At 50.0% G+C, this 15,988-nt stretch overlaps 1 protein-coding gene across 1 annotated transcript in view; it reads right to left on the reverse strand.

Moving 5' to 3' along the window:
- Positions 1-429: 429 nt before the first annotated feature.
- Positions 430-15,988, reverse strand: part of ACBD6 (acyl-CoA binding domain containing 6) — a 70,065-nt gene continuing 54,506 nt past the window's right edge. The window contains exons 7-8 of the mRNA XM_042819323.1: positions 3,159-3,189; positions 430-876 (exon numbers count right to left, since the gene is read on the reverse strand). Of these exons, the coding sequence (XP_042675257.1) occupies positions 722-876; positions 3,159-3,189 (186 nt within the window). The 3' untranslated portion in view covers positions 430-721. The remainder of the gene's footprint in view (positions 877-3,158; positions 3,190-15,988) is intronic.

Here is a 15,988-nt window from a genome sequence, read left to right on the forward strand (position 1 = left end):
TGTCCTTGCCATTGACCCAACACCTCCTGCAAGGGCTGCAAGTGACCCTAAGTGTTGGAATCTGTTGAGGAAAGGCACAAAGGAATACACAGCCCGTCACAGCTGCTGAGCCTGCCCTGTGCTCGTGGGCAATGCTGTGCCACGGTGTTGGCTGCCAAATGCCATCAGCATCAGCCCAGAAGTGGGTGCACTGCAGGAGGACCTGGTGTTGGCAGTTCTTACTGGCACAGGAGATGTTACCAGCCCTCATCTGGGGGCAGACAGATGGATGCAGGACAGAGGATGGCACCTCCCATCCCTACAGCCTCCCAAGAACCAAGCTGCTCATTAAGGTTGGAGAAGACCTTTGGGTCATCCAGTCCATCCATCACCCCATCCCCACCCTGCCCACTGACCACATCCCTCAGAGCCCTCAAGTTCCTCCCTGCAAGAGAAGCAGGCAGAGACACCATCCCAACACTGTGCTTGTTTTATTTATGTTTTGCTTGGACCCAAGAGAAAAAAAAAACCCAAACCGTAATGCAACCCCATGGCCCTGGCTGTGCCAGCAGCCCTCCCCGGCAGTGTGCACTAAAACACAGGGACCTATCCAAGTCCTGTCCCCCCTCCTTACCCCGGAATACTGCTAGATGTCAGAGCATGCAAAACCCTGACCCGCAGCCTGCTTGGAGGAGAGCAGGGCTTTGCTGCACGATGGTACCCATCCGGCCGTGTGGCACGGCTACACCTTGCCTGCTGTGTGCCGCTGCAGGGCCGAGGTGATGGCCTTACAGTCTGTCACCTCCTCTGGCAGGCAGCCCTCCTTGTCCCGCAGCGTGGGGTCGGCTCCGGATTGTAGCAGCAGCTCCACGATGTCAGAAAACTCACAGGCGGAGGCTGTGGGGAGGGAGGAAGAAAGAGCAGGGTCAGATCTCGGCCCTGGGCTGCTTGCAGGGCTGCTTCCTGCCGGATCGGTGCCTCTTTGGTTTTAATTATATCTCAGGTCCTTTTACAATATAACCAACTAACTCTTTTTTGCTGTTAAATGTTGTAACCAGAGGATCTTTTGCATTACTCGGCAGTTTTGCGCTGACCTGAAGCGACGAGCGGCAAAGTTTAATTAAAATAAAGGCAAGGTGTGATTGAAGCTTATATAGAAAAAGATAAAAAGAAAAGGAGGAAGGGAAGGGGATGATGCTCGTCTAGAGGTTGGCAACCATGCCCACGGCAGGGGGTTGGAACCCGATGGTCTTTGAGTTCCCTTCCAACCCAAGCTGTCCTGTGGTTCTACCGTTCTATGATGAAGCAGGGATGTGGGAGAGACCGAACAGAGAGGTGGCTGCAAAGAGGGGATTTCCAGGGCAACCAGGGAACGGCAGCCCAACCCTATAAGCACGGTGCCCACCCTCGCCCCGCTCCTGTGTGCCCTGGCTGGTTGCCGTGTCCCCATAGGGGCAGCGTCCCCACAGAGCAGCCTCACCACCGGATTTATGGCACCCTGGGCACCTCTATTTGTCAAGGGCCGGAGCGGCACTCCTGACACCGGCACGGGTGAAGATGAATTTCCATTCAGCTCAGTTCGCCTGGTGACTCCATTAATCCTCAGGGTTCGGATGATGAATTTCTTTCTCTCTCCTATTTTTTTTTTTATTTATTTCCCCTCCCTCCGCACCGAGCCGAACAGATGGCTCTTTCCAAGGAAGACGGAGCGCCCATGAGGACGCACAGCCTGCCCACCGTGCAGCCACGTGGCCGCCAGCGCTCCGAGAAGCCTTGATTTCCTCTGGGAGCTGCAGTGGGATGAGTTGGGTATTCCCGGAGGGCGGGAGGATGGATGGAGGCGAGGAGATGGGAGGCCATTTAGCAGGACCCGAGTCCCAAAGGCGAGCAGAGCCTTCGGGATGAGGCTGAGCGCTGGCCTCCGCTTAACCTCCGATTAAACCCAGGGTCAGCAGCGGGCAGAAGGAGGCAGAATTTATCACCCGGCGCAGCCCGCGGTTCGAGGCCGGCTGTAATCAGGAGAGCTGTCGCCACAAGGACAGCTGTCAGGGCACGCTCGCTCGTAAAAAGGGATGGATGCACCCTAAAAGCAGCCTCTCGTGGGGGTTAACCCTTCCCGGAAAGTCCTCTGACAAAAGGGAAGGCTTCATTCCGTGCTGCAGTGAGCAACTTGGTTACAAAGTGCTTGCATCAGGACATCTTCAGCAAGTCTCAGCCTCAGGCCGCCTGGATGGGAACGATTCACTCAAGGCTGCTTTTGAGATTTGGGTGGTGTGTGAGCAGATCTGCTATGGAACGGAATGGGGAAGGAAAGCTCCTGCAGTTTGGGAGCGTTGGCACCTGGAGAGGCGTCCCACAGGCTGCTTGGGTGGGTGGGAGAAATGACTGCAGAGATCATGTGAATTAAATCAGCTGTTCACCAAACACCACAGCACCGACGCAGCAGATTTCCCACCTCAGCCAGAACAATAACAAGTTGGAAAATGAAGTATCCTACAGGAAAGATCACACGGGGACCATTCACACATTACTGTAATTACAGCCTTGGTTCAGGGACCTGGGAATCTGGCCGTTTAGATCCAGATCCAAATGCTGTGTCTCGGGCTGATGGACTACAGAGCAATATTGCCATTCTGCTAATGTCCTTGTGGAGAGATCAGAGAGAGGCACAAATACTTCAGAATGACAAGTGTGCTCTTAATTACACAGTGACAGCCACTGAGAGAGAGTATAAAATAATAACCGGACATGCCTTAATTTTGGAACAAATTACGATGGAGATAATTTTTTTTCCCTATTCCCTGCATATCAGCACTGCGTGTGTCACTTAAGTCTCTCTACTTTTCTCATTTAGAGGTAGAACACTCTTTCAATTAAAAGGATTGCTATAAAATCTCGTATTTAATTAGCACGTAGCTGCAGGAGTGAGACAAGCTGTAACTCCACTCTGCTTGGTTTGGTAGTAGATCCGTCGTGCTCCCAGCTGGCACCAAACTAGTTTGTAACCAGGACACCCGGAGGTTAGCATCACACTGCTCATGGGCTTTGCCATTGGTTAATCAAATCCATCCCTCCTACTAATGCTGCTGCTGAAATTTGCTGTTATGTACAGAGGTGATTTGCTCCAGCTGCAAATCCATCCTGCTAAAAGGGAACAACAGAGCTGAAGGGCAGCTTACCGTAATGGAGTGCAGTCTGGCCTTCCCCATCCTGAAAAAAACCAAGACTTGATTTTAGAGGTGTAAGCAACGCCGCGGGGATAGAAGTGAATTCCAGCCTTAAATAAATATGGTGAATCACAGCAATGCTTTAACTGATCAACAGCCCCGCACACCCAGCTATCCAGCAGCCAGCCTTTGAATCAGCATCTGCCATCAATCTGTATTGCTGGGTAATCAATACCAACCCACGCGTGGATCACGTCATGGCACCGGTATAATTCAGTTCACAGCCTTATCACTTCCAGCTCATAAAAATGAAGGATTTCAGTCCTACAGCCTTACTTTGGGATCCTTGGCAATCCTGAGTGCACCTCTGGAGATGCCTACTGAGAGCTTCCTTGCAAGCACAGCCTTAGATGGCAATTCAGGACACAGGTGAGGCACATGGGCACTTGTACAGCTCAGCAAACAGGGAATAAAACCACTTTTCTTTTCCCCTACTGAATAAATTTTAATTCCCTGCTCTTCAAACTCAGGTCTGTACAATGGTGGACTCAAGGCTGAAGCCATTTCTGTTGTGCTTCTGGAGTCCTCTCCTCTGCAGGTGAAGAAAGGAGCACCACAACCGCACGGAATGATGGCTGCTGACATGCCTGGGGAGCTGGGAGACGTGTTGTGGAGATGGGTGATGTGATCCCACACTTTGGGGTGCACGTCCCATCCCCAGATCCAGCAGCACAGCCCTGGGCATCTTCTGCTCCCGCCACAGGCACAGGTGAAATAACAGACGGGAAGAATTACTGTCCCCTTTGCTTTCACTGCCCCATTGGGATTAGCCTCTAATTCAGCTCCTGGCCTCCTTAATGTATTTGCATCTGTTTATGTAGACTTAAGTTTTTAATTACCATCATCTCTGGGATTAAGGTGCAAATTCAACAGCCCACTGGCAAAAGGGGAACAAAAGAACAGGAAAACAGGTTGAAATCATCCAGAAAACTGCTCTTCAGAGACTGCTGGTTTCTAAGCCTGGTGACATCAAAGGCATTAAGCACACCCAGCTGGGAAACCAGGAAAGAGTCGTGCTGCAGGGTGAGATGCTCTGCACCGACCTGGAACGGGGCGGGAGGAGAGGCGGGCAGCACGGATGAGTTATTGGAGAAGGAGAGTTAAAATATGCAGGGTGTGAAAGTGCTGGGGGATGGGAGGCGAGCTCTGCATCGCCGCCATCAAAATTTGAGCCAACAACAACAAGATGAAAGGCAGGTGGATGGGACTGGAGGTGCACAATGGAACCTGGGCACCCTGATGGCGATCCCTGTCTGGAGGATGGCTCCGAGGGTTGGTCCAAGAATGCTCCAGACATTTGTTCCTCTTCCAAAGGCCTGCGTGAAACGCTGCTGCTTCAGCAGAGCTGTGCTGGCGGGGCTGGCGAGCCCTTCATTTCAGAGCTGGCATTTATTAAGTTGGAGAAGGGAGAAGTCCCAGCACACACAGTGCATCTCTCCAACCCCAACGCCATTTAAAAGAAAAAAAAAAAGATCATTAATCCAGTGTTATGCAAAAGCTGTTTACACTTTATTTATACCAGATTTTTTTTCCCTCTGCAAGCCTGACCGCTGGCCAGGTGCCATTTGTTCTACTTCTCCAATGTGATTCTGTTTGCTTCTGTTTGCTCCGTGACAAATTTTAATCCAGGGAAATGGGAAAAAAAAAAGCTCTACTGTGGTCACTGGTGAGTTGGAGCTGCTAATTCTTCCCCACTGAAACTGATGGGGATATTGGTTGGCTTAGTTTATGGTGAGCTCCGAGCCAGAGGGGGGCACTTGAAGGGCTGTTGTCGTGACTGTTCCATCAGTTCTTTCCAAACTGTGAATACAGAAAGTTAGGTAGTCCCAAGTGGTGGTGCCCTTAAGGGCATGCTAAAAGAAGTTAGAAATGTGCTGACAGAACTCCAAGAGTGCACAGAGTTTGTCTTGCAGCAACTGCCTCTTTGGGAAGCGCTGTATCACACCCCATTGCAGTTCTGAGCCAAGAACTTAAGAACAAATGCCCACACCCGCTGAAAGCATCAAAACAAAGATGCTGCACAATGACCCACACCTCCCACGCCCCAGGTCTGTGACAGATGTCTCTCAATGAAAATCCAGCTACCAGTGGGCAACTTATTGGATAACAGGATTGCGCCGCGCTCCTGAGAAATTTAAGGGAGAGAAATGAGAGAAGATGGACCGAGTGCAGATGGACCCACTGCCTTATCCGTTAAGTGCTGCTATGGCTCCTGCACGCCAGTTCTGTCTTATAAGAGAGGATTATATCACAGCTTCCATCCCGTTGCTCTCTCCTTGGGAATTTCTGCTCCCTGCTGTACCTGAGATGAGAATTCTGGAGCCACGGAGGTGTGGGATCGCCTTGGTCAAGCCAAGATGGAAAACAACACATATAATAACCTTTCCTGCTGATGGACAGTGCACACACTTGTTTTTTAAGGTATTCTTCCCCTCTCATTGCTGTTTTTCCCTGTTCATTCATGGGACATTTAAGGGAGCCGCTCGCTACTCACAGCTCCCAATACTGGCAGGGATCACAGATAAGAACGATGCAGAGATAACAGTGTTTAACAGCTCGGGTTCAGCAGCGTGGACAGGCAGCGAAGATAAATATTTACACGAGGTCTTTAGAAGGCGAGTGAATAAGAGGGCTGGAATTATACAGACCCTGAACAAGCACTGGTGCTTAGGAGCTGTGAGTATAAATCTCTGCAGCTGCACGCTGCAGGTTCATTCAAGCCAGGGAGATAAAAAATAGCAGGAAAATACTTCCCTCCGCTTGTAAAAACTGCTTAATGTCTCATCTATTTCCCCTTTAGACTTCAACTTCCCAACAATTTACTTAAACCTCATCACTGGAACAGGTTGCCCAAGGAGGTTGTGGATGCCCCATCCCCGGAGGCATTCAAGGCCAGACTGGATGTGGCTCTGGGCAGCCTGGTCTGCTGGTTGGTGACCCTGCACAGAGCAGGGGGTTGAAATTAGATGATCACTGTGGTCCTTTTCAACCCAGGGCATCCTGTGATTCTATGATCTTCTTTTTTTCTCTCTCTGCAATTTTATCCCTGAGATGACTGCAGGTGAGATGGCAGCTGAAAGGCCTCCAGAATGTATGTGCTCATGGTAATAGTGAGCAACGTGGGCTGACACATCCAGCCTGAAATCCACTGCACAGCTCAGGGGATGTCCCTCCACGGCCTTTATTTTCATTTTCATGCTTCTGTGGCTCACAGCAGCCCTGGTTTGGGCACGTGCCATTAACACATGCAAAATGAATGTTTGTGCAGTTGAGGCGTCGGGTGAGTGAATCACTGTGGGTGTAAGTGCTGGCATTCCAAAGCTGTGGTTCAGTTTGGGATCTGATGTTGTTCTTTAAGGTCCCTGTGTTATACCAGTGTGCACCCACACACACCCAGACTTTTGCTTTTAATTGCCTCCTGATTTTCAAAGCAAGACCAGTGACCCCAAGTTTGGTAACGATACCACCTAACAGCGTTGTGTGGGAACACCCAGAGTCCCAAAAAGCTCCAACCACTGGAAAATGAATCACACCTTCATGTTTTCTTCTCCTTTTCCACCTTTTGATTTTGCTAAAGCAAAATACACTTATGACTGCTTCACCTGCTGGTTCACAGTGAGTGTCCCATACGTGGGCGAGGAGTGGTCTGGTGTTTGAGAAGTGCCAGCAGTGTTACAGCTGTGAATGTTGAGCATGGGGACCTTGGGACAGCTCAAGCATTCCCAACAACAGGGCAACTTCCAGCAGAAGCAAACCCAAAACCCAGGCAACAGCCACACACTGATCTTATTTGGGATTGCAAATTGCCCAGACAGGGCTTGGACATCCCACCACTACATCCCCTGTTAAATCTTGCAGGCTTGGCACTGTACTGAGCTCACTCCTGGCACTGAGCTGCCCCTCTCCCCTGCCATGTCAAGGCACGGGGCAGACATCCCCGGAGATGGGAGGTGCTAGACAGATCTTTATCATCACCTCTCCATCCCTTCCCTAAAGCCTATCACCAAGCTATCACAGGTCTATCTCCTAAGTGCCTCCCAGATAAATTAGACCTGCATAGAGAAGCAATTATTACATTTCTAATGGTATGGGTCCTTACAGCACAATCTCCTACTGAAAGGCAAAGGAAATTGCATTAGCTTTTGTTTGATTCAACATTATGATGGAAGGAGGAGGGGTGCAGAAGCCCTTTAAAGCCAAGCTTGGGAGCTGAGGTTCCTTCTCACCGGCGAGCCCCTTATGGCCTTATGGCCCCCATGGCCTGAGCATCCCGGTTCATTCAGGCACTATAACATGAAGGTGCTCTCCACTTCCCAACCCAGGTGTAAGAAATCTCAGGGAGCATCTGATGCCCCTGAGCTTGCTCTCCCTGGAAGCCTGCCTTCGCTAATGCACCCAAACCCACTGGCCTTGGGAGTTCAGAGGGCCAGCGTGACACTAATCCCTCATCGCCCTACTTTCCAACTGGTGCTGCACCTACATTTCCACGTGCAATTTCAATAGGATTTATCACATCCACCACCATCCCCATCTAGTGCTTCTGGCACAGCCAGTGCCTCGATATCCCCGTGCAGAAGGGGCTGCCCTTGATTGCAGAACGAATTTTCACCCCAATTTGCACTCGGTGCCCTGAGCACAGCTGCGTATTTGTACAGATGTGCTGATAGGTTGCCCCAGATAATGTTTGCTGCCTTCTGTTGCCTCCAGCATCAGGTGTTGTCATCCCTGTGTGTTAGAGCACAAGACAAAAGCTGCCAGGGAGCCCCGGGCTTCCTTGTCCCATCCCAAGAACAGGGCTCAAAACTGGGTCTGGAAGGAGCTAGCCTTCCCTAAAGCTACCTCGCAGGCTGCGAGCAGGACGGTCCAAAGCTGCTCCTTCTCTTTCCTTTGAAGCCAAACATTGCCAAGACATCAAAACCTCCCTTCTCTGGGCGCTTCCCCGCCCCCTCCCCGCATAAAAGTTCCTCGCTCCCTGTTCTGCTCTTGTGTTGCTTTATCACTTTAGCAGATACCTGGTTATTTAAGGGGCAGGATAAATGGGCTGAGACAGCTTTCCCATCCCCAATTCACTAGGGAACGCTTGGAAATTCCACCTGACACCAGGACCGAGCTCTGCTCTTAAACAATCTCCCGTCTGATCCGATTGTTCCCCAGTGGGGAGGCAGGCTGCAGCTCGCTCAAGAGTCATTGATTGGATTAACAGCCTAATTCCCAACAGATGAATAGAATACTGATGTCTTGTCAGCCCACATCATAGAAGGAAAACACAATCTGCTTCTACAGCCCCGAAATTTAACCCTTTGCTTCCCCCCCCCCCCCCCACCGTGCACAAGGGTCCGGCACTTCCAGCTCAAGAGCCTGCCATTTGCATGACAAAAGCTCTATTAACCTTTGGGATGGTTGGCCTAGCCAACCCAATGCTGGGGGCTCAGGTGTTATTCTTCGTGAGGTTGGTTTTGTAAGAAGCTACGGAAGAGATTTATACCAGGACCTTCACTTTTTCCCTATTTTACAACCTGTCCTTAAAGGAAATACTGTATGCTTCACCCTAAGTGGTGGAAAATTCATTAGCTTAACGATATTTATCCTAAAACACATTGGGATTGAGTGTTTCTGCTGTACATCACTCAGCTGTGCGTCCGTCCCGGCCGGGATGCCCAATGATCAATCCCACCTCGCAGAGCACTCCTAATGGAGACATTAATGTTTTCTTACCTCATAGAAAGACTGTGATCAGGAATTAATTGCTATTGGTCAAACGTTCACTGCTGGAAGAGGAGAACCGTGTGCATATTAAAGAGATTCTCCCAGAAAAAAAAAAAAAAGTATCTATGAATTTCCCCTGCTTTTATTTCCTTGCTCAAGGTGTAACAATAAATAAAAATCATACAATTTTAGGAAACACAATAAGAATGACCTATTTTTAAAATATCATTTGCATCCAATGTGCTCTGGGTTCTTGCAACAACCACCCTTTATGTTTGCATTCACAAATACTAAAACCAGCCTTTAAATACTGCAATTTCTCAGCAGCAGTCCCAGAATACACAGAAATAGGGCTAAAGCCACCGTGCCAAGGTGGTAACCCATACATAGAAGTGGTCTCTACAGCATCCCTGGTCCACCATTCTTAGTAGGACTGGCTTCCCACCCCTTCAGCATTCTTCCTTCCTCTGCAAAGCACAGTGTGGGTCACCTGAGACTGGCCAGGTTGGGTAATATTTGGATTTTAAAGCTCCCATGAGCAGTGGTAACATCTCCTCCATTAGTCCTTAATTCTAAAAGAGCTAATTAGCCCAGAATTAGCATGACAAAGTGTGTAAGGATGGATATGTGCACCCTTTGTTTTCTCCCTTCCAGCAGCACCTGTTAGCCACTGTGATCTTCCAGACTGTCATTTCCCAACACTAATATGCATACAAAAGGCTGAGCAAACAAAGCCATCTTCCTTGGGTCCATCCCTGCCTTTGGCCACCCCTTCAGAGATGCGCAGCACAGGCAGTGGGGAGGCAACAGGCTGCACCAACAGCAGAGCTGCCCTAAGCAAACAATTAGCGAGCGACGCCGCGCCGAATCAAACAATTCAATTAATGCAGTGTCAGTGCTGTTATTTTAACGCCATCCTAATTATTAGCTCCCCTGGCAATTGGATATCATAATGTTTTGTTTTCATCCCGGATTGAACTGTGCTACGAAAGCAATAAATAAATAAGCAGAGTGAGCCCTCTCCAGCCCAGCCCTGCACTGTAATATGGCTGCATTGTGTATTCCCGAATCCAGGTTAAGGATGGGGACTGGGGCAGTTGTGCCCTGGAACCAGCAGACTGAGGGTTTTATAAATACATACAGAAATAATTAAAATCTAAGGGGTTTAGAAGGGTTAATCTCCTTTAAATAATCTCTGCCACAAAGCCTGTAAAGTCACTGCTGGCGCCGTGCCTGCGCGGGACCGGCTGTCGGAGCAGCACGTGTGGGCTGTGACATGGCCCCAGCACGGTGGTGATGCTGCAAGCCCAGAGATCCACGTCCAGAGCAAGGTGCTGTGCTGCTCTGCCAGGCTGCAGGGAAGGAAGCCTGCTCAGGCTGCTAAATGGAGCAGGTGGGATGGGAGACAGCGGGAGCTGAGAGCGATGCTGCTGCTGCTGCTCTGTTTGGCTGAGCCTGTTGGGATGCCAAGGCTTGTGCTGAAAAGAGCGTAAAGGGGCTCAGGAGATGTTGCATTTCTGTCAGCTGTAACGGCATCAGAGGTACCACCCTGCACTTCTCTACATCCTCTTCTTTTAAAGTGCCAGTTTTAAAGCCAATGGCCGAGTGGTCATTAGAGAAGACAAAAAAAAAAAAAAAAAAAAGAAAGAAAGAAAAAACAAAGGGAAAGCACAGATGTCAATCCTGTGGAAGTAGAGCAGTACAAAACCAAGGGGTTTGGCTTCACCTCCAGCAAAGACACCTGAAATGCTGCATGCATGCACGAGTGCCACAAGCAGCTACAGGGCTGGAAGGGAGGCTCCTGCCTCCCAAACTCTGGCCCCACACCGGCAGGCATGGCCCAGGAAGGGCTGCATAATGCCTTCCTGCACTCTTGCACTGCAGGCAGGAGTAATGCAGGCTACAAAAGGAGTGGGCACACTGCAATTAGTACCATGGCTAGAGGCACAGCTCTAAGAGCCTAAAGGATGCCTCAGTTCCTTTTCTGTTTTCAGGCCAGTGAGGATAAAGAATCCAGAGACTTTGTTTTGGTCTCACAAACTTTCCTCAGCTCAATGTACAAAATCCAAACTTCCCATATTCGGATGGTCAGAACCATCCTCGGGCTTGGAGTTGTACAAACTCACTAAACAAGTGCATGGGTCTCCCAGGACAGCCGCCTTCCTCCCGAGCACGCCTGCTTCTTAAGCCTGACGACTGCTCTGTGGCTAATCTGGATTTAGCAGGCATTCTGCATGCAGCTGTCTGCTGGGGGAGGCACCAGGGCCTGCCCCCTGTGCTGGGTGCAGGAGTCCATATAGGATGCTTCCTATCCACATCCACAACCTCCTGGGTTGTCCAAGGAGGCTGTGGATGCCCCATCCCTGCAGGCATTCAAGGCCAGGCTGGATGTGGCTCTGGACAGCCTGGTTTGGTGGTTGGTGACCCTGCACATAGCAGGGGGTTGAAACTAGATGATCATTGTGTCCTTTTCAACCCAGGCCATTCTGTGATTCTTTCCCACAGAAGGGATTCTGCTTTGTGATGTCTAAAGGCCCTTTCACAGCCTCTGTGAATTGTATCAGGAGCTGATTTAGCATTTCTTGTAAGGCCATTTGTGCACAATATCCCTTTCTCGTTTTATCCAACACAACTACTTTTTCAGGTTGGGCTCTGAAAAATCTCTGTTTATGAGCTGCAGGACTTTTCCCTGATGGAAGAAGGGAGAAATAAATGAGAGGAAGAAGGTTTGTTAGTGCTGCTCTTTCACAGCCAGCCAGGTTTACAACCAGTTTTTATAAAGTTCCAATACTGAAGAAATAAAGGTAGGAAAGCCATCTGGAGGAAGCTGCCTCGGGTCATCCCGCTATCAGTAGATGGAATTTCTCAGCGGAACCACAATACTGTTAAAACACAGCCAGCTAAATACAATTAGTGAGATGCAGAATGGATCTTCACTTTAAGGGCTCTTTCCATGGGCAGCCCTTGCTCCCCGCTCGCCATATAATAGAAGTGTTCCTAATGAAATGCAGCAGGATCAGGAGGCGACTGGGGAAGAGCATGGCCAACTTTACACCAGACAGATTTATGCTCAGGGATGCTCTGTTTGTGAATGAGATGCAGGAGGAACAGGCTCGCCATTCATGGCATAAGGTCAAGTTCCCCAGCACTGCTCGGTCTGAGGGCCGGGGTCACAGTGCAGAGCAGGGCTGCCCCATTTGCTGCCCCATCAGCCCCAGGGAGCTTGCTGGGCCCCGACATCTGTCCCAGCACACAGCAGTGCAGAAGCACACGTGGCATGGGTGGGCTGTGGGAGCAGCAGATGGCATGGGCTGGTGGGCCACCGACCCAGGGCAGCGCTGACCCCGGGGTGAAAGGCTGAGCATCTCCCATCACCCATCCCCTGAGCCCCTTCGAAGCAAGTGTTGATGCATTAATCTTCGTGACTGACAGAAACAAACTGCAAATGGAAGGTTCCACAGGGAACCTTTATTTATTTGGAACCGAAACGCCGCTTAAAAACATAAACTTAAGGGCTCTCTTTGATTTCGTTCATTCATCAGTAGCATTGCTGCTCAGTGGCATTTCTTTCCTCCCGAGAGCAAAAGCACGTCAGCCTCGAGCACAGCCCTGCAGGACAGTGAGGACTGCTGCAGTAAATAATGAACTGGACTTGTGCTTCCCCTGCACAACCTTCCTGACCTGCTTACCACTACTCAGGGTGCTGAGCTGGCTGGGCAGGGTGAATGCCTCCACAATGGGACACTTCCCAAAGCCATCATGCAGGGGGTCAGGCTGCTGTGTGCTTGTTGGTTGTTTTTTTTTTTAAAACCACACAAGCTAATGCTTTAAGAGTGTCTTGATGGAATCAGGGAAATTGGATTGTCCCCCCATTTGCTGGCCTAAAACAAGCCTTTTTTTATTTATCCCATTAGAGGAACACAAGAAAAACCTTTTAAATGTCACTAAAATTTCCCCTGCATTGCAAAACCCAGTCAAAAGGGTTTTAATTTTCCCCGAGACCTCTTAAGTAATGCAGTGTGTCAAGGTTTAATACATTGCGGGTTGGGGATTGTCTGCAGCCTGTGCTGTTCCACCAGGGTGACTCTGGAGGGTCGGTCCTATTTGCTGGATGGGATCCTCGGCCATGCTGAGCTCCCCAGCCTGCAGCACTGAGGTCAGTTATGGTGGTGAGGAGTGAGATGGGGTAAAGGGACCGGATGAATCTCCCTTTAGGGTCCCCAAAAATGCAGTGGTGCTGGTCCCCCACCTGTCGTTTCGGCTTGTGAGTTTGGGTGCTCTGGTTTTGTGAGTGCCTATAATTTATAGGCTTTACTTATTTATTTACGAGGACTAAAGAGACTTGGCAAGAGGCACTTATGTATGCTGATACGAGGCTCCGAATTCCCCTGGAGTATTTAATATGACAGACATCAGCTTAATACCAGGGATGGAGCCCAGAACTGACAAGTGGAAGCACACAAAGCCTTCGTGCTGTGAGAGGAGTGCTGAGCGGGGCAGGACGAGGCTCCATCCAGCAGCCCCAGCATTGGCACCTTGGTGCCCCTTGAGCTTGCCAGGGGTGCCCCGCTGAAACATACCCATTTGTGTGGCTCTCCAGGGTGTCCTAACAAGTCTGAATCTATGCAATGAAGGAACGTGTGTCCAAAACATCAGAGCTAGGACTTGAAGCATCCTCTGGGCTAGATGGAACTGAGAGACCAGCTGCAGTCACTAAGGGCTGCTGGCTGCATAATTCCTCTAGTGCCCCCAGTTTTGAGAGATGGGGAACTGGAGGGTTATGTGTGCTTGAGTCCAAACCCACGGAGAGCTGGTGAAGGTGCATAGCCAGGCAGAGCGAGGAAGAGGAGGGGGATCACAGCCCTTCACTGAGCCACAACAAAACACACCCCTGAGACTGAGATGCTGCCTCCCGAGCTTCCCTATAGGGCCACATAATCTGCTTTACAATACATCCAAATTCAGCACGAAAATCGGGAAAAAAAGGGGGGAAAAGCCCCCCCGAAGGGCTGGTTATTGGAGCAAGGGCTGCGTTAAAAGGATCAGGAGGTGGGGGGGCCCCGGGGGGGGGGGGGGGAGGGAATGGGATAAAGTAGCGGGTCTAATCAAATCAGTTTAAAAAGCTGCAGCCTCTCCGAGTTAACCTTGCCAATCAGCCTGTGAGCGGGTGCATGTCTGTGCACATTAAAGTGGAAGGGCGTCCTTGAACCCACAGCCCGCTCCGTCCTCACCGCAGCCCACGTGGATGCTACCGTGGTGCCCAACTGAGAGCAGCCCGGGCTCGAGGCTGCCTGCCCATGCTTGAGCCCAGCTCAGTGCCATAGGGCTGCTCCCCGAGGTGAGCTCGGGGGAATTAAGCCAGCAAGAGTTGGTTTAAAAAGGACAAAAAGAAGATAGGAGACAAAAGGAGCAACCCTCCCCTTGACGAATGCGGTTGCATTGAGGCTGGCAGCTGTGAGATGCATTACTAACCTCCGCTAATGACTGAGGGCACAGAAGTCACTTTAAAATAAATATTCACTAGGAATTACACGGGTAATCTAAAGGGATTATCCTGCTGCCTTAACAGGTCCATAAACTAAACGCTAAATGGTCTACACAAGTGTTTGCATTAATTCTGACCTAAATCAACCCTGCTAAAAGCCAGATTCGGTTTTGGAAACGGAGTGTCTGCTTTCAGTTAGCATGCTTGTGAACGTCCCCAGATCCTTGCTTTCCTGGAGGAAAAGCAGGGTGGAGCAGCTGAGGCCACAAGTGTGCCAGCAGGTGGAAGAGCTCCAGTAGAAATGTGTGGGTCCAGAACAGAGGTACCCACATCCCAAGTGCCAGCTCCAGAACATGGTACCCAACATGGGGAGAAAGGTCAGAAGAGTGATGCTTGGGGCACGTGCTTCAGACCTTTGGATCTCTGTAATCCTTCCAATCCGGAGCCCTCAGCTCATAGAACCAGCCAACATGTGTACCTCTGCAGACAGCTGAATTCAGAACACAGCAAGACTGAGAAGAGGATCAGTGATCAATATGGGTCCCCTGCAACTTGGGATACTCTATGATTTGCTGGGAGCTCTGGCAATAGGAGTGGAAGAGCTGTGTGCACGCAGTCAGGCCAGTGCTCCAACAAGTTCTACTTAAAGTCTAATGCCATGCAAATAACGTTTAACAGCAAATAAAGATCAGATTCCTTCCCTCCTGAAATACATATTGTTGTGAGCTCCTACACCTATGCTAGGGAAAAACTAACAGACAAAAACCAAGACTTCTGCTTTAAAAAAAGATGAATGTTCCCCTCTGTATGGGAACTGCTGAACCTCTGATTGATCACCTGAGGTGAGCAATGAGTCAGCCATAGGAGCACAGGTGAAGGCAATTCACCTGAGCTAATGGAAGGAGTGGAGCCTGGCTGCACCTCTCCTAGACCCCATTTAAGAGCTGACTACCAGTGGGGAAGGATCTCTTCTGGAGATCCCTCCTTTGGAGTTTTAAATTGAGCCCAGGATACAGCCCAGGTAAGCATTCTATCTATTCTTTTTTGGTAGAATAACCTACTCAGCCAAACTCTCTGGTATATTTCATAATTATGAACAGTTTGCAAGTTTTCTTCAGATACTGTAGAAGAATGACAAAGGGGAGTGAATCCTCATTCATCTGCATAAGCCTGAGAGCATCACTTCAGCCTGCACTAGACCCTACTCTAAAACAAAACCTCCTTAATAGCTGCAAAGCAGACACAGTTGCTCTTTTTCCTCCTGGTCCCAGCTGCCAAGGTGTGATGTCAGCCAGGTGTAGAACCAACCCAGTAGACAGCAGCCCCCTGGGACAGGCTGCCAGCACAGCACTGCTCAGCTGAGAGAACCCCAGCAGCAAGTGTACGTGCACTCATTTGCCAAGGAAGTCTAAAGCCTGCAAGAGGGACTCAGAGCAGGGTGGGATGTGAATGGACAGAGTCCACATCCATGTGTGTATCAATGGGAACGGCAGCAGGACCAGCTGCAAACGCTCCCAGCTCTTGAAGCAGCATTATGGGAGAGCTTTGCTATGGAGAACCACAGAACCATTTGAGTTGGAAGGGACCCTTA

Source organism: Centrocercus urophasianus, unplaced genomic scaffold (genome assembly GCF_019232065.1).
Source record: "Centrocercus urophasianus isolate 14NV4802_14NV808 unplaced genomic scaffold, USGS_Curo_1.0 seq_18, whole genome shotgun sequence".
Lineage (NCBI taxonomy): Eukaryota > Metazoa > Chordata > Aves > Galliformes > Phasianidae > Centrocercus > Centrocercus urophasianus.